At 44.1% G+C, this 19767-nt stretch overlaps 1 protein-coding gene across 1 annotated transcript in view; it reads right to left on the reverse strand.

Moving 5' to 3' along the window:
• The window catches only part of mao (monoamine oxidase), a gene marked incomplete at its 3' end in the record, with an annotated part of 102156 nt that extends 91820 nt beyond the window's left edge, over positions 1 to 10336 (reverse strand). Inside the window, exon 1 of the mRNA XM_084310678.1 lies at positions 10206 to 10336. Coding sequence (XP_084166804.1) covers positions 10206 to 10263 — 58 coding nt within the window. The 5' untranslated portion in view covers positions 10264 to 10336. The remainder of the gene's footprint in view (positions 1 to 10205) is intronic.
• Between the last annotated feature and the right edge of the window lie 9431 nt (positions 10337 to 19767).

Genomic DNA, 19767 nt, shown 5'->3' on the forward strand with positions numbered 1-19767 from the left:
CTCACTGAGAGGGTGTAACGTGTGGAAGGATCACACTACCCCCCTTAGATAATTTCCTCGCTGAGCAGGCGCCCCGACCGAACTGTAGGTGTCGCTGTTTACAACGACCAGGACCCACCCACCAGCTTTACCACCCCTAATACTGCCAATTGTGTTAGTATGAACGAGCAGCCAAGCTGGTAGCAATGCCGAGAGCTGGGCTCGAACCCAGCATCTCCTGCACTAGTGGCGAGCGCCTTGCCCACTGCGCCACTTAGCCGCCCTCCCCTTAACAATTGTGTGTATTGAGCCGTACTGTATTGTACCCATTCTGCAATCTGTTAAATAAAGTTTTCATTCATTCATTCATTCGGATTTAGCTAGCTAGCTAGCTTGCTACCATCTAACTAGCTAGTGCTAACTCACAAGAATTTACAGGTTTTTGAAAAGGAAAAGCCCAGCTGACAAAATGGCATCTGAAAAGAAATCTCTGGCCAAGTAGAAATATGAAGCAGCATACATAAAAGTATGGATTTACCGCCGCAAGGATGCTCCAAATGCGTTCTCTGCCTCGAGACTCAAATTAGTATTTAAAACCCATCTGAATGTCAGCGTCGCTTGAAACAACAGCACCCAGCAGGACAAAAAAAACGACTTTTTCAAATGAAAGGAAGAGCATCTGGTCAGGCAGTAGGCCACATTCGGAGGAACATCTAACCAAGCAGTCCAAGCAGACGGCTACATTCTGAGGAACATCTAACCAAGCAGTCCAAGCAGACGTCTAACATTCTGAGGAACATCTAACCAAGCAGTCCAAGCAGACGGCTACATTCTGAGGAACATCTAACAAAGCAGTCCAAGCAGATGGCTACATTCTGAGGAACATCTAACCAAGCAGTCCAAGCAGACGGCTACATTCTGAGGAACATCTAACCAAGCAGTCCAAGCAGATGGCTACATTCTGAGGAACATCTAACCAAGCAGTCCAAGCAGACGGCTACATTCTGAGGAACATCTAACAAAGCAGTCCAAGCAGACGGCTACATTCTGAGGAACATCTAACCAAGCAGTCCAAGCAGACGGCTACATTCTGAGGAACATCTAACCAAGCAGTCCAAGCAGACGGCTACATTCTGAGGAACATCTAACCAAGCAGTCCAAGCAGACGGCTACATTCTGAAGAGCATCAGGCAGTCGGTTACATCCTGAAGAGTTTTCCTGAAAAACCTGCACCAGACTGTTCACTCTGCTGTGTCACGAGATGGGCGCCCGTTTTGAAGGGTTACTGCTTCACTCCAACGTGCACTGGCTGAACCGTGTGTATGAGCTGCTGAGGGAGGCTGGCTGCAGAGATCCTCTCATCTGTAAAGCATCAGCTGGCAGACCGTTTTACAAATGCAGCATAGATTTGCAAACTTGCATATACTGTACGTGCCAGACATTCTCCAACATCTAAATGTACTGAATCAAAGCAGTACAAAGCATGCAAAGGGCGTGACACACAATATGCACGTGCAGGACAAAGTGCGTGTTTCTTACAAGGAGAATTACGCTATAGTCGAAAAAGCTACAGGAGGGAGTTACATTAATGTTCCCAATGCTTCACCAGGAGCTGCTGTCGTCTGGTGAGTTGAGCAGCATCTCTCCACCGATGGAACACCTCCAGGGATATTTGACACCCATCTAAACTGGGTTAAGGACCCCTTTGCCCCTGTTGTAGGTTCTAGTCTGGACTTAAAAGTCACAGAAGATGACAAACTCATCTCCAAATTTCACAAAAATAATTCCCCAACTACTACATGGCTACATGTAAGAAAGGACTATCCTGGGGCATCTGGGTAGTGTTGAGGTCTAAGCACTCACATACCACCGCAGAGACCCGGTTCAATTCCCGGCAGCTGTACCTCTGGCTTTGTCACTTGTCCCTACTAACACAATTGGCCTTTTTTGCGGGTGGGAAGCCGGTGAAGTATGAGTTCTGACTTTGCAATAGTGACTCCTACTGGTCGGTTCAGCAGGGAGGGGATCTGGGGGAGATGGCATGAACCTCTGTGTGCGTTACGCTCTCTCAGTAGGGCAGTGCTACGACCAGGAAGGGAATTGGCATAATAACAAAACTGTCTATATGAGACAAAGTAAAAAGCAGACAAAAAAGGGAAAAAAATAAAGGATTATCTGTCCTGGCTGAGAGGGCTCTCAAACGCCTTCGCCCAGGCTCGACGGAGAGTATGCTCTCTCCGTCTCTCTCTCTCACTCCCAGACACACACAAATGGCCAGACAGACACACACACTAGGGATGTAATGATATGTATCGTGACAGGATACAATGCGATACAAAATAGGCCAATATGGACCGTGGGCTGTGACTATAGTATTGTTCGATTTTATTTTGAAAAGGAACTTGACTTTTATTATGAAAGAGCATCAGTGTTGATGGGCTGAACTGCTGGGTACAGTGCAAGCACTTTGAGGAAACGCTAACGGTGTGGTAGAAGGTGTAGTAATGTTATACTTTCTTTCTGTCTTTAACTAGCCATGTTTGAAGCCAACATTGGTTAGCTTAGCTACCAAGCCGATAGTAGGCACAGGCAGATCTGGTAACGTTAGCCGAGGGTCAAACAGAGACTTCACTTGGATTTAAATATCCCCTCGCCACGGATATGTCACAAGACTGTCGTAAACAGCTACAGAAGGTTGCAGTACTTGAAACTAAAATATTTCATTTGGAAGAGTGAATAATATAACGTGGAGCCCAAACACTAAGCTAACATTAGCCCAGAAACCATACTGCAACTGTGGCTAACCTGCTTTGCTATCCCAGTCGCGTGTTGCTTATTAACAGCGGAACAGTGCAAAAATGCTTCCGCTTTCGTCACCGCACGCCACTACGGTAATGCGCCTTTCTTTTCACGCCCGCTTAGACAAATGCATATGGCATTTCCGCGTACATTGCAACGAATCACTTGGAACCTCGGCTGTCTTTAACTATGAGTGAACACAACGCAACATTGTAACGTTAGCGAACCTCGGCTGTCTTTAACTATGAGTGAACACAACGCAACATTGTAACGTTAGCGAACCTCGGCTGTCTTTAACTATGAGTGAACACAACGCAACATTGTAACGTTAACGTGTACTTTACTATGGAATATAGTATATTATCGCGACGCGTCGTCAGACTAAACAGTGTTGTGAACACAACACATTGTAACGTTAACGTGTACTTCGCGACGCGTCGTCAGACTAAACAGTGTTGTGAACACAACACATTGTAACGTTAACGTGTACTTTACTATGGAATATCAGAAGAAACTACTCAACCTCGGCTGTCTTTAACTATGAATGAACACAACACTCTAACTCACCATGTTTAGATAATAAAGTACTCAACCTCTACTTGTCTACTGTCTGACTGAACACAACACTCTAACTAACTTACCATCTTTAGATATTAAAGTACTCAACCTCTACAGTCTTTAACTATGAGTGAACACAACACTCTAACTTACCATCTTTAGATAATGAAGTACGCAACCTCTACTGTATTTAACTATGAGTGAACACAGCACTCTAACTTACCATCTTTAGATAATGAAGTACGCAACCTCTACTGTATTTAACTATGAGTGAACACAGCACTCTAACTTACCATCTTTAGATAATAAAGTATAACCTCTACTGTCTTTAACTATGAAGGAATTACAACCTTTATTTAATGGTTAATATTTTGATAAAAGGTAATTTGCCATATTTGTAGTAGTGCTCAATCAATCAATCAATCAATCAATCAATCATGTACCTCGGCGCAGCTGAATAACAGTAGGAGTGATCGCCTGCTGCGTCCATCACGTGTATGGTGATTAACCAAAGCGTGATTAAATTGAACCAAAGCGTGTTAATATGTGTCGAACCAAGCGGGGATCTCATGCACATGCGCGCGCGGCGCGAGCACCTCGCGAGCACGCCGGTGCACGCACCTGGGCGAGCACGCCGGTGCACGCACCTGGGCGAAGGAAAAGGGAAGGCGCATTACCGTAGTGGCGTGCGGTGACGAATGCGGAAGCATTTTTGCACTGTTCCGCTGTTAATAAGCAACACGCATCCCAGTCAACAGTTCTTTTCAACCCCCCTGGCTGATATAGAACAGCTGTGAGGTAAATGTCAAATAAACTATCCCGGACAACGATGACTACAGTCCTGTGACCTGGCTGACTTCTCATCTCCACTTCGCTCGGTAAGGACGGGGGAGCATTTGGCAAACAGCAGGCCACAGCAACAGCAAAGTTAACAATACTACTAGGCCGATAACATTAAGATCCAAGATTCAATAGTTTTATTCATCACAAATTGCAAATTTATGCAATTTGCATACCGCCCCAACAGGTCCACGGAGGACGCCATAGCCCATGTGCTGCACACAGCAGCATCACACCTGGACAAGAGGAAGGGGAACTATGTGAGAATGCTATTCATCGACTACAGCTCGGCATTCAATACCATAGTCCCCTCCAAACTCATAGCCAAGCTCAGGGACCTGGGCTTGAACTATGACCTCTGCCAGTGGGTCTTGGACTTCCTGACGGGCAGACCCCAGGTGGTGAGAGCAGGCAACTGCACCTCGTCATCCATCACCCTCAACATAGGGCCCCCCCAGGGCTGTGTTCTGAGTCCCCTCCTCTACTCCCTGTACACACACGACTGTGTGGCTCAGCGGAGTAACAACACAATCATCAAATTTGCTGACGACACAGTAGTGGTGGGCCTGATCTCTGCAAACGACGAGAGGGCCTACCTGGAAGAGGTCAAGGTCCTGGCGGGATGGTGCCAGGAGAACAGCCTCTCCCTGAACGTCAGCAAAACAAAGGAGATGATTGTGGACTTTAGGAGGTCGGGGGTCAAGGACTACAGCCCCCTCAGCATCGACGGGGCACCGGTTGAGAGAGTGAACAGTTTTAAGTACCTCGGAGCCCACATATCCGAGGACTTGACATGGACCACACACATTGACAGTGTTGTGAAGAAGGCAGGACAACGCCTCTACTTCCTCAGGCGCCTAAGGAAGTTCCAAGTCAGTCAGAAGATCCTTAAGAACTTCTACTCATGTACAATAGAGAGCACCCTGACTGGCAACATCACCTCCTGGTTTGGGAATAGCACTGCACAAGACCGAAGCAGACTACAAAGAGTGACACGTTCAGCCGAACGCACAATTGGAGGGGGGCTCCCCATTCTCCAGAACATTTACAACAAGCGGTGCATGGGTAAGGCTAAGAGAATCATCAAGGACTCCAGCCACCCGAACAACTGCCTCTTTGAACTGCTGCGGTCAGGCAAGCGATACCGGAGTCTCAAGGCGAGCACAGAAAGACTCAGAAGAAGCTTCTATCCCCAGGCCATCAGGCTGCTCAACGAACAATAAACACTATACAACAACCATCAAATGCACACAGCACACACATCCACACGCACACACTCACTTTAAACAAACAACACACTGCAGCACCCACTCTCCACACTTTAGATCACCTAAACACACTTTATATTTATTGATAAAGGATTTGCACTACAACTCGTACACCTTATTGTAAATTGTACCTCATCCCATTTCTGCTTTGCACTATATAGTATTGTATATTAGTACACTGCACAGTATATTGTATATTATATGGTAACTCAGTTACTTCTATTCTGCATCGAACATTGTACATATGTCTATACTGAACACTGTGACCTCATTTTTTACTTCTAATTTACATGCTATACTATTTTATTTCATACTTATCTTGTCTAGCACAGTCTATGGAGCGTAACAGTAAGAAGCATTTTGTATAAAAGTATTCTGTACTTCTGTATGACAACTATTAAAGAAACTTGAAACTTGAAACATACATACCAGGGCATACAGTGACATGCGGTTGGCCATGCCCGCTTCGATTGTGCAATAAAAACAATAGTAATAGTAATAATAATAAAAAAGATTACTAGAATAGACATGGTAAATAGACATGTTAATAAATCACTTAAAGGCACTGGATCCTATGTACATACCTATACAATGTGAAGTTTTCTTCTATGTCCCTATACTTGCTGTTACTAACCATACTATACAACAATCACAACAAGTTATTTTCTTAAAGTGTCCTTTTCCTTCCTTTAAAGTGTCCTTTTCCTTTGTGTTTAATAATTGTAGGTGATTCTGCTGTAAACATATATATATATTTTTTTTTTTATATGTGTCAATGTTGATGGTAAGGGTTTGTATGCCAGTGTGTGTGACCTCTGTCACAGTAACGACTACCTAGTAACATTATAGTATTTGGTCCGAGTTGTGTGTGGGCACTGGGTAGCTAACATTAGGTATTGGTGTGTGTCGTTTAGTAAACAACGTTTACACACAGTAAGTATTGATAGTTTCTGACTTAAAAAAATAAATTATAATATCGCGATCTGAACCAAACCGTGGGCCCAGTATTGCGATCGAACCAAATGTATTGTTACCTCTGACAAGTCAATGATCTCCAATAAAGGGGTGATAGCATGCGGGTTAAGTGATCATTATATGATTTTCTGTACCCGCAAAAAGCTAAAACAGAAGGCCGGCTGTCACAAAACAGTCACATCTAGAGACCTCAAAACTTACTCTAGAGAGGCCTTTAACCTAGAACTGGGGAGCTTGGACTGGTCAGATGAACTCAGTGGTACACAGGTTGAAGAAACATGGCTTGGATTCGAAACCAAATTCACAGAAATACTCAACAACATGGCACCCATAAGAACCACCAGGGTTAAAAATCACGCTGAGGCATGGATGCACACTGAAATACTGGCCGCTATGAAAACCAGAGACAAAAAATGCTCTGAACTTCATAAAAGTCAGACAAAGCTTTCCAAAAGCTCAAACAGTGAACTCCAAACCCACGTGGTTGAACTAAAAATTCAAAGAAACAGACTAAGAAATGACGTAAACACCATGATCAGAACCGCAAAAAGACAAAGACAAAACTGAGGAAAACAAAAACAAACCCTGCGAACTTTGGAAATTACTCAATAATCAACTAGGCTGCAGTAAAAAACTTAAAACCAGATTCTCAAACATAAACATAAAGACGGACAACACGCTCATCACAGACAAGCTGGATGTAGCCAATTACTTAAACATCTTTTTCACAAACATAGCCACAACACTGGTAAACAAACTACCCTCCCACTCAGGGCATTATGGGGTAGAACACATAGTAGCATACTACAAAAACCTAGGGGTCCACAAAGACGACTTCAAACTTGAAATGGTAACAACCGATGAGGTACTCAAAAAATTTAGCGCCCTCCAACCTAACAAGGCCACTGGCCATGACAACATCCCCTCCAAATTCCTCAGAGACGCAGCAGCAGCCATCACCCCAGTCATCACACACATAATAAACCTCTCTATAAAACAGGGGCACGTCCCCAAGGACTTCAAAATTGCGAGAGTGACCCATCTGCACAAAAGGGCAGCAAATTAGACCCAGGCAACTACCGCCCTGTTTCTATTCTTACCTCCATCTCGAAAGTCATGGAGAAAATAGTCTACGAACAGGTTGAAAAGTACCTGGCGGAAAAAAATCGAATCTACGAATTCCAATCTGGCTTCAGAACGTCCTACTCCACTGACACATGCCTCCTCTATTTGAACGACCACATCAAACAAGAGGTGGACGCGGGCAAATACTGCGGCATGGTCATGCTGGACCTACAAAAGGCCTTCGACACTGTCAATCACTCCATTCTAATGGACAAGCTAAAAGCAATTGGTTTTGATAGCTTATCAGTGAGCTGGATGCAATCCTACCTGGAGGGGAGAGAACAGATGGTAGATGTAAACGGTACTCTATCCCCCCCCCTCACAGTGAGCTGTGGTGTTCCACAAGGAAGCATACTAGGACCGCTACTCTTCCTAATTAATGCAAATGACATGTCGTCAGCCTGTGACTGCAACTTGTTCCTGTTTGCGGACGACTCAGCCCTGCTGGTCTCTGACAAGAACAAGTTGCAGGTTGAAAAAACCCTCAGCACGGAACTAGGCAAAATCTATGGCTCGCTGATAACAAACTATCATTACACATGGGCAAAACAGAGTCCATTCTCTTCGGTTCAAATAACAAACTCAGCAAGACCGACGGCTTCTCAGTCACAGTGGGTGACAATATTGTCACAAGGAAAGACGAAATTACCTACCTGGGTTCCATCCTAGAGGCAAATCTCTCCTGTGACAAAATGGCATCCAATGTAATAAAAAAAAGTCAACCAACGAACTAGATTCTTGTACCGGATCTCCTCTCTGGTAAACAAGAATACCCTGAAGACTCTGGCAGGAGCACTCATTCAAGGGTACTATGACTATGCGTGCACCTCATGGTACCAAAGCACCTCAAAGGCGCTTAAAACAAAATTACAAACATCACAAAACAAACTGGTCAGACTACTACTTGACCTGAACCCCAGAACCCACCTCACCCCTGCCCACTTTGACAACCTAGGATGGCTTAGAGTAGACGACAGAGTACAGCAACTTGCAATGGGCCTGGTCTACAAGATACACTATACGACCGGGGTGCCCATGTACATGTCAAAATACTTCCCAAAGGTCAGTGAATACCACAACCACTACACCAGAGGAAGCTCAACAAATCATGTTAAACCCAGATTCGGCTCAAACAAGGGACTAAACACGTTTCGCAATTATGCCACAACAATGTGGAACGCCCTACCCAAAGCTGTAAAGGAATGTGAATCCCTGCCCACATTCAAAACCGCTCTTAAAGAGCACCTACGGGAGGCTGCAATTCGAAACTGGCCACCGTAAATGCCCAAAACCCCCACCACCTCCTAATAGACAGTCTCCTCCCCACCGCATGTATATATTCCCTCCCCGCCGTATGTATATTTCCCTCCCACCCACCCCCTCCTAATGTACAGTCCCCTCCCCATCATATGTATATACTCTGTCTAGGATCTAGGGGTAACAGTACTGTATATTTGAATACCGCTTATGTCACAAATGTATCAGTACTAAATACCTATATGTCCCTATGCCATAAATGTCATGTATGTCATAAATGTCTATATGAATTGAAAATGGGGGACCCTGATGGAAACAAGACAAACGTCTTTCTCAGGTCTGCATCCCCTTAACAATTGTATGTATTGAGCCGTACTGTATTGTACCCATTCTGCAATCTGTTAAATAACGTTTTCATTCATTCATTCACACCCCTAAGACACACACACACAGTTGTTGAATGTTGTTCAATTAAACTGACAATGCTTATAATGGAATCTAATGGAATTATTCAAGTGAATTAATTTGAAATACAAATGCAATTATTATTGCACTAATAAAAGTAAGGAAATATATTCAGAAGATTTTTTTTATATTTGCCTTAGTATTGTCAATGGGTTTTTAAAGACATCAAGCAAATGGTAGCCCTGGCCAGAAGCTAATATTTGGGGGGTCTTGGCATGGAATCGTTTAGGAATCCCTGGCCTATGTAACTGGCTATGATACTGACTGATCTGAACATGTAGGCCTATATCAAGAAGGTAATATTGGTCATCGTCATCCTGATATAAGCGTCTTTGAGCACCTGGAAAAGCGCTATATAAAATAGATGTATTATTATTATTATTATATGCCTAGAATCATAATGTACATCACCTTCACATGTAGTGACCTATAGGTTGAATACCCATCTGTCTCTGGCTATAGGCAAACAAAAAATGTAATAATAAAAGTAAGCCTGAGGTAGATCTACTGGTTTGAGAGCGCACAGGTGTGGCTGTGATGATAAGCACCAGTGGTGGTACTGAGTAAAGAGTAACCACCGCTCCTGTCCTGAGGCAGTGGCCGCACGCAGGCGATACGTGCAACACACACAGGGATGAACTACACGCTACACGCTGGAGAGAAGCAACAAAACGCATCTCACTAGACCTGATCGGTTGCCTCTTTTCATCACACGTTGATGTTGTTGTCGGCGCTGCAACAGTTGCCTCGAAAAGCATCTATTCTCAGCCCACTGCCGGACGGGCGAGAGAGATGGCTGGCATTCGCTCATCATCAATAATATATCACTCATTATTAACACGTTTTCTATCCCCTCTCAAGCCCGAGGCTTGCGTTTTACGATCGCGAACATTCACGGTGGCAGGAGGACGAGTAAGTTTCTTTCCAAATTGTACCGACCTGATATTCCTCCCCCGATCACTATCACATCGTACGCGTTGCTCGGTGGTGCTGTCATGGTGTTGTCGGTCCCTCGCTTCGCTTCCCCGCCGCAGCTGCCGTGTGTCCGCTCGCCTCGCTGCCGCTCACCGCAAAGCGCACGGCGGACCTCGGCATCTGTAAAATATAAGCGCGACGCGCCCACTCCCCCCCCCCCCCGACTCGACACGCCCACTCCCCCCCTCCCGACTCGACACGCCCACGCTCCGAGGAGTAGCGCCTGATTGATTGATTGATTGATTGATTGATTGATTGAAAACTTTATTAACAGATTGCAGAATGGGTACAGTACAGTACAGCTCACATACAATTGTTAAGGAGATGCAGACCAGAGAAAGACTTTCGTCTTGTTTACATCAGGGTCCCCCATTTTCAATTCATCATAACATATATGACATACATCACATACAGATAGACAGTACTGCTACATCTATACATTTATGACATACCAGATTTGCAAATACAGTACTGTTTGTAATACGAAAAGAGTCCAGAAAAGAGAGTATATACATTTGACATGGAAACTGTACATTGGAGGAGGTTGGGTAGATGGGGGGGGGGGGGGGGGGGGGGGGGGGGGGCTGTACATTGGAGGTGGTTGGGTGGGTGGGGGGAGGTTGGGTAGGGGTGTGTGGGGGACACTGTACAACTGAACAAGCAAAACTGTACATTGGAATATTGACACTTTCTACTCATCATCAGACAGAAGCACAATCAGAAAGGTCTTTATTTATTGCAGAGTAGTTTCCACATAACAAGGATTTTGATTTGGTCGTTTATTATGGTGCGACATTAATAAGGGAAATACACTTACGGTAGAATAAAATAAAAAGGTGGAATAAAATAAAATGGGTATATAAACTAAATTAGAATAGAAGCTGCACCAATAGAATAGAATATAATTATAAAATAAAACAAATTAAATAGGCCAGGGCTGTACAACTGTGCACGATGTGGTCAAGTATATACACACTCATTGGAATAAATTAAAATAGCAATACAGTGGGGATGGAATATTTCGAAGGACTGTGCAATTGAAACAGTCATAAAACAGAATTGCCTTGGAAAGGAATGACTCGTTCCCCCCGCCTTCATAAAATAAATTAGGCTAGGACCGACGAGGGCTTTGCCGTTATCGTGGCGTGGTTTGAAATGAGGCCATTGGTTTGCACAAGGCTATTTTCCAGTAGGCCTGACCTTATCTGCACCCTGGTCTTATCTGCTCAATATGCTACCATCTGCTAATCTGCCCGTTGAGTAACGAAGTGTGTATTGCAATACCGGTAACTGTGTTACCTGTTGAAATGCTGCCATAAAAATGCCATAATAAAATAAGTGGAAATTTAACCTTAGACATTCAGTCTAGTGACAGTCTCTCATCTGGTGAATTGCAGCCCCAGCCCTGCAGCAGCTAGAGAGGAACAACAGGCCAACTTGAGAGGAATGGCTTGGTAATGATAATGAATATCACCTTTTTACCACCTTCGGACTTCTCTGGTTTATGCAACACATTAAACATTTTCTGTAAACGATCTGTAGATGGTAATAAATAAATAAAACACATTCCACGCAACCGGCGTGATCTCTGCCTTGATCAAATGTGTGTTTTATAGTTTCTGGCGCCCCCTTGTGGGTGGATAGAATCAGCATAGAAACAAGCATGGCTCATGAATGAATGAATGAATGAAAACTTTATTTAACAGATTGCAGAATGGGTACAATACAGTACGGCTCAATACATACAATTGTTAAGGGGATGCAGACCTGAGAAAGACGTTTGTCTTGTTTCCATCAGGGTCCCCCATTTTCAATTCATATAGACATTTATGACATACACAACATACATGACATTTATGGCATAGGGACATATAGGTATTTAGTACTGATACATTTGTGACATAGGCGGTATTCAAATATACAGTACTGTTACCCCTAGATCCTGACAGAGTATATACATATGATGGGGAGGGGACTGTACATTAGGAGGGGGTGGGTGGGTGGGAGGGAAATATACATACGGCGGGGAGGGAATATATACATGCGGTGGGGAGGAGACTGTCTATTATGAGGTGGTGGGGGTTTTGGGCATTTACGGTGGCCAGTTTCGAATTGCAGCCTCCCGTAGGTGTTCTTTAAGAGTGGTTTTGAATGTGGGCAGGGATTCACATTCCTTTACAGCTTTGGGTAGGGCATTCCACATTGTTGTGGCATAATTGCGAAACGTGTTTAGTCCCTTGTTTGAGCCGAATCTGGGTTTAACATGATTTGTTGAGCTTCCTCTGGTGTAGTGGTTGTGGTGTTCACTGACCTTTGGGAAGTATTTTGACATGTACATGGGCACCCCGGTCGTATAGTGTATCTTGTAGACCAGGCCCATTGCAAGTTGCTGTACTCTGTCGTCTACTCTAAGCCATCCTAGGTTGGCAAAGTGGGCAGGGGTGAGGTGGGTTCTGGGGTTCAGGTCAAGTAGTAGTCTGACCAGTTTGTTTTGTGATGTTTGTAATTTTGTTTTAAGCGCCTTTGAGGTGCTTTGGTACCATGAGGTGCACGCATAGTCATAGTACCCTTGAATGAGTGCTCCTGCCAGAGTCTTCAGGGTATTCTTGTTTACCAGAGAGGAGATCCGGTACAAGAATCTAGTTCGTTGGTTGACTTTTTTTATTACATTGGATGCCATTTTGTCACAGGAAAGATTTGCCTCTAGGATGGAACCCAGGTAGGTAATTTCGTCTTTCCTTGTGACAATATTGTCACCCACTGTAACTGAGAATCCGTCGGTCTTGCTGAGTTTGTTATTTGAACCGAATAGAATGGACTCTGTTTTGCCCATGTGTAATGATAGTTTGTTATCAGCGAGCCATATGCAGATTTTGCCTAGTTCCGTGCTGAGGGTTTTTTCAACCTGCAATTTGTTCTTGTCAGAGACCAGCAGGGCTGAGTCGTCCGCAAACAGGAACAAGTTGCAGTCACAGGCTGACGACATGTCATTTGCATAAATTAGGAAGAGTAGCGGTCCTAGTATGCTTCCTTGTGGAACACCACAGCTCACTGTGAGGGGGGGGGATAGAGTACCGTTTACCTCTACCATCTGTTCTCTCCCCTCCAGGTAGGATTGCATCCAGCTCACTGATAGGCTATCAAAACCAATTGCTTTCATGTGCTACAAGTAGGCATATTTCAACGAATCAGTGTCCCACGTCCCATCGCAGGGTTGATATAGTAGCACAAAACAAATACATCTGAGACATCAGAGAAACAACCATGTTACAGCAGAGACAGACATACAGACAAGACATCAGAGAGACAACTATGTTACAGCAGAGACAAACGTATACAAGATACAAGACATCAGAGAGACAACTATGTTATAGCAGATACAGACATACATACAAGACATCAGAGAGACAACTATGTTACAGAAGAGAAAGACATACATACAAGATACAAGACATCAGAGAGACAACTATGTTACAGCAGAGACAGACATACAGACAAGACATCAGAGAGACAACTATGTTACAGCAGAGACAAACGTATACAAGATACAAGACATCAGAGAGACAACTATGTTATAGCAGATACAGACATACATACAAGACATCAGAGAGACAACTATGTTACAGCAGAGAAAGACATACATACAAGATACAAGACATCAGAGAGACAACTATGTTACAGCAGAGACAAACGTATACAAGATACAAGACATCAGAGAGACAACTATGTTATAGCAGATACAGACATACATACAAGACATCAGAGAGACAACTATGTTACAGCAGAGAAAGACATACATACAAGATACAAGACATCAGAGAGACAACTATGTTACAGCAGAGACAGACATACATACAGCAGACACTGCTACTACACACTGTCTAAACAGTCATAGTCCAGCAGTCACTGCTACAAACTGTTTAAACATTCAAACTGTGATAATATGAAAAGAAATAAAAGAAAACTATTGGTGTGATTTGCGATTGGACTGCGGCCGATATATACTTTAGAACAGAACAAAGCATTTCATATAAAAGTATTCTGTATTTTTGTATGACAACTAATAAAGAAACTTGAAACTTGAAACTTGAACTGTATGCTGTGGAGCAGACGGAGAGTAAAGATCCCACTGTACTTGTTGCCTGGCGAATAAAACTATCTGAATCTGAATCTGAGAGGACACTGGCTACTACACACTGGTACAATGACTGCAGCAGTCTATGCACTACCTCCTGAGCCATCGTCTCCCCTTTGTGTCTAAAAACATTAACATGTTATGGATTATCACCTTGGAAGCCTTTCTACCTCCTCCACATATTAATCAGGAGGACAGAACGTTGATCTGAATGCTTGGCATGCTATATTAAATGTACACAGGATAGTTGGAAGTCTAATCTGTTGATGTACTATGGAGGAGCCAATGTTGGGGGGAGGTGGTGCTGATGCGATCAGTTTGTCTTATTACAGTGTGGTCCTCTCCCTCTCCTGTCCCACTGCTGGGTTCTATATACTGTAAGGTCTCCCTGTCCTGTCCCACTGCTGGGTTCTACCTACTGTAAGGTCTCCCTGTCCTGTCCCACTGCTGGGTTCTACCTACTGTAAGGTCTCCCTGTCCTGTCCCACTGCTGGGTTCTACCTACTGTAAGGTCTCCCTGTCCTGTCCCACTGCTGGGTTCTACCTACTGTAAGGTCTCCCTGTCCTGTCCCACTGCTGGGTTCTACCTACTGTAAGGTCTCCCTGTCCTGTCCCACTGCTGGGTTCTACCTACTGTAAGGTCTCCCTGTCCTGTCCCACTGCTGGGTTCTACCTACTGTAAGGTCTCCCTGTCCTGTCCCACTGCTGGGTTCTACCTACTGTAAGGTCTCCCTGTCCCACTGCTGGGTTCTACCTACTGTAAGGTCTCCCTGTCCCACTGCTGGGTTCTACCTACTGTAACGTCTCCCTGTCCCACTGCTGGGTTCTACCTACTGTAAGGTCTCCCTGTCCCACTGCTGGGTTCTACCTACTGTAAGTTCTCCCTGTCCCACTGCTGGGTTCTACCTACTGTAAGGTCTCCCTGTCCCACTGCTGGGTTCTATCTACTGTAAGGTCTCCCTGTCCCACTGCTGGGTTCTACCTATAGGTCTCCCTGTCCCACTGCTGGGTTCTACCTACTTTAAGGGACACGTCATCTTCTGCCTTCAAGGTAGCTCTGAGCTTACTGTATGTACTTACGTTTCAAGTTTGTTTATTATTTGTCATAATAAAATACAGAATACTTTATGATGAAATGTTTGTTTCTGTATGAGCCCCTGAGAGTGTGCTACATACAGTAAAAAAGTAAGTAAAAAAAAAATGTTATTAAGAAGTAAGTCAAAAGTAAGTAAAGGAATATTCAGTCAATGTACAATATACAATACAGAGTAAAATGAGTAACAGTGAGGTACAATGCAGAAATTAGAAACTTGGGGTAAGGTGCAAATGAGGTATGAATGTAGTGCAAATCTCTTTAATAAGAGATAACTATAAAGTGTGTTAAAGTGTCTAAAGTGAGTAAAGTGAGTGGTAAGGATGAGTGTTTGTAAAGTGAGTGGGGGACCCTGATGTAAACAAGACGAAAGTCTTTCTCTGGTCTGCATCCCCTTAACAATTGTGTGTATTGAGCTGTACTGTATTGTACCCATTCTGCAATCTGTTAATAAAGTTCTCAATCAAAGTACTATTAACATTACTTAATTTCTAAGATTAGATTAGATAATTTTGTTATTTTTAAATGTCTGATCTAAAGAGAAACAAAGGGTTTTAAAAGTGTTATATTTCTCTTCTATTATAATACCAGAGAGAAGGTGAGGAGAATCGACCAGCAACAAAAGCAAAAAAATAATTATAATAATTTAATAAAGAAATTTACATTTTAAGATACAAATCTTTTCCCTGTGGTATCGAAAATGGTATCGAATATCGATACTTTTCAAGGTATCGTATCGAAGTTAGAGATTCCAGTATCGTGACAACACTACAGGGATTAGAACTAGACAGTCAGCTGATATCGAATTGAAGTTCCCTTTACTGTGTGTTGATGAAATGTAGTAGCCTAGGATTCTGTATTAATTTCAAAGTGAATTTTATTGTTTGTTTTGAGTTGACCTTTAAATTCATCTCAAACAACTAACCTGATAGCTTTGCATACAGAATACTATTTTATGTTAGGCTATAGTGCAAAATAATTGTTGGTTCATTATGAAAATGTGATGGGATGGACTGCACACCATATTCTCAGTAGCCTATTTAATGGAAAACCGCAAATCAGCAACTGTTGTTTACACACAAACATTGACTTTATTGACCTCAGAGATTACTTCTGTGTACTTATACTGTATATTATTCAACTCATCATGAGCAGAGCTTTCATTAGATCCTAATATGAAGGCTCTGTGATGATTTTGATCTCTTTTGGAGCTCAAAACTTGCAGCCATCTTGCATTTGAAGGTCAAAAATAGGTCAAATCATTATATAAACACCAAATATGTATTCCTTGGCCAAAATAAGCTCTGAAACCATGTATTGTTCATCATTATAGGTCAAACCATAAAAAACTTAATTTCCATATTTTGGATTTTGGTCTCTCACAAAATGACCCCGCCTCTTAAAAAAAATACACCCTGGATCAATTAGTTGTATAACCCCTCCTAGATAGATGACAAATCCATTGAGAAACGGACCTTCGCTCTCCGCGGTCACGGGAGTGCCACAGATGACCCAACTATATTATGTGGTCACAAGCACCGGGCGCGGTCACATTTGTACTTATGTTATTGCACATACCTTAGACAGTTTATTGTATATAAAATAAATACCTGCTTTCTTATTATGTTAATTGTTGCTTTTTATTCCTTTAAAATGAGTTGTACCTCATCCCATTTCTGCATTGGACTGTATATTGTATTGTAAGTCAGTTACTCTTTTATTTTTTTTTATCTACTTTTTCTCCCCATTTTCTATTTTTCTCCCATCCCAATTTTGTATTATACAATTCTACCCTCCCCTGTGTCGAACGTTGTTAGACCATGCCTCCCACTGGTCGGCTGCAGTGAGGACGAAGCCTTGCATCACGTGTCCCCTCCGGTACACGAGGAGGCAGCCGTCGCATCTTTTCACCTGCACAGCGCGATCTCTCAATGGCGAGGAGTAGCACGTGGGAAGCTCACGCTGCCCCCGTTGCTTCCTGATTCTGCTGTACAGGCGCACCAACCGACCTGTAGGAGTCGCTGTCCACAACGTCCGATCCACACCCACCAGCTTCCCACCCCCTAACACTGCTAATTGTATTAGTATGAATGACCAGCCAAGCCGGTAGCAACGCCGAGAGCTGGGCTCGAACCCAGGATATCCTGTGTTAGTGGCGAGCGCCTTGCCCACTGCCACTTAGCCGCCCTCAGTTACTCTTTTATTAAATGTTTTTATTTTTTTTACTCTGTATTGTATATTGTATATATATGTATATTGAACACTTTTGTTTACACTTGTTTACGTACTTTTGACTTTCTATGTTATACTTATCTATTTTTATTTGTATCTAGCACACTCTCAGGAGCAGAACAGAACGAAGCATTTCATATAAAAGTATTCTGTATTTTTGTATGACAACTAATAAAGAAACTTGAAACTTGAACTTGAAACTTGAACTGTATGCTGTGGAGCAGACGGAGAGTAAAGATCCCACTGTACTTGTTGCCTGGCAAATAAAACTATCTGAATCTGAATCTGAGAGGACACTGGCTACTACACACTGGTACAATGACTGCAGCAGTCTATCCACTACCTCCTGAGCCTTGTCACCCCTTTGTGTCTAAAAACATTAACATATGGATTATCACTTTGGAAGCCTTTCTACCTCCTCCACATATTAACCAGGAGGACAGAACGTTGATCTGAATGCTTGGCATGCTATATTAAATGTACACAGGATAGTTGGAAGTCTAATCTGTTGATGTACTATGGAGGAGCCAATGTTGGGGGGAGGTGGTGCAGATGCGATCAGTTTGTCTTATTACAGTGTGGTCCTCTCCCTCTCCTGTCCCACTGCTGGGTTCTACCTACTGTAAGGTCTCCCTGTCCCACTGCTGGGTTCTACCTACTGTAAGGTCTCCCTGTCCCACTGCTGGGTTCTACCTACTGTAAGGTCTCCCTCTCCTGTCCCACTGCTGGGTTCTACCTATACTGTAAGGTCTCCCTGTCCTGTCCCACTGCTGGGTTCTACCTATACTGTAAGGTCTCCCTGTCCCACTGCTGGGTTCTACCTACTGTAAGGTCTCCCTGTCCCACTGCTGGGTTCTACCTACTGTAAGGTCTCCCTGTCCCGCTGCTGGGTTCTACCTACTGTAAGGTCTCCCTCTCCTGTCCCACTGCTGGGTTCTACCTACTGTAAGGTCTCCCTGTCCTACTGCTGGGTTCTACCTACTGTAAGGTCTCCCTCTCCCGCTGCTGGGTTCTACCTACTGTAAGGTCTCCCTGTCCTGTCCCACTACTGGGTTCTACCTACTGTAAGGTCTCCCTGTCCTGTCCCACTGCTGGGTTCTACCTACTGTAAGGTCTCCCTGTCCTGTCCCACTGCTGGGTTCTACCTACTGTAAGGTCTCCCTGTCCCACTGCTGGGTTCTACCTACTGTAAGGTCTCCCTGTCCCACTGCTGGGTTATACCTACTGTAAGCTCTCCCTGTCCCACTGCTGGGTTCTACCTACTGTAACGTCTCCCTGTCCCACTGCTGGGTTCTACCTACTGTAAGGTCTCCCTGTCCCACTGCTGGGTTCTACCTACTGTAAGGTCTCCCTGTACCACTGCTGGGTTCTACTTACTGTAAGGTCTCCCTGTCCCACTGCTGGGTTCTACCTACTGTAAGGTCTCCCTCTCCTGTCCCACTGCTGGGTTCTACCTACTGTAAGGTCTCCCTGTCCTACTGCTGGGTTCTACCTACTGTAAGGTCTCCCTCTCCCGCTGCTGGGTTCTACCTACTGTAAGGTCTCCCTGTCCTGTCCCACTACTGGGTTCTACCTATACTGTAAGGTCTCCCTGTCCTGTCCCACTGCTGGGTTCTACCTACTGTAAGGTCTCCCTGTCCCACTGCTGGGTTCTACCTACTGTAAGGTCTCCCTGTCCCACTGCTGGGTTATACCTACTGTAAGCTCTCCCTGTCCCACTGCTGGGTTCTACCTACTGTAACGTCTCCCTGTCCCACTGCTGGGTTCTACCTACTGTAAGGTCTCCCTGTCCCACTGCTGGGTTCTACCTACTGTAAGGTCTCCCTGTACCACTGCTGGGTTCTACTTACTGTAAGGTCTCCCTGTCCCACTGCTGGGTTCTACCTACTGTAAGGTCTCCCTGTACCACTGCTGGGTTCTACCTACTGTAACGTCTCCCTGTCCCACTGCTGGGTTCTACCTACTGTAAGGTCTCCCTGTCCCACTGCTGGGTTCTACCTACTGTAAGGTCTCCCTGTACCACTGCTGGGTTATACCTACTGTAAGGTCTCCCTGTCCCACTGCTG

The sequence above is a fragment of the Notolepis coatsorum genome, assembly GCF_963971535.1.
Source record: "Notolepis coatsorum genome assembly, chromosome: 3".
NCBI lineage: Eukaryota > Metazoa > Chordata > Actinopteri > Aulopiformes > Paralepididae > Notolepis > Notolepis coatsorum.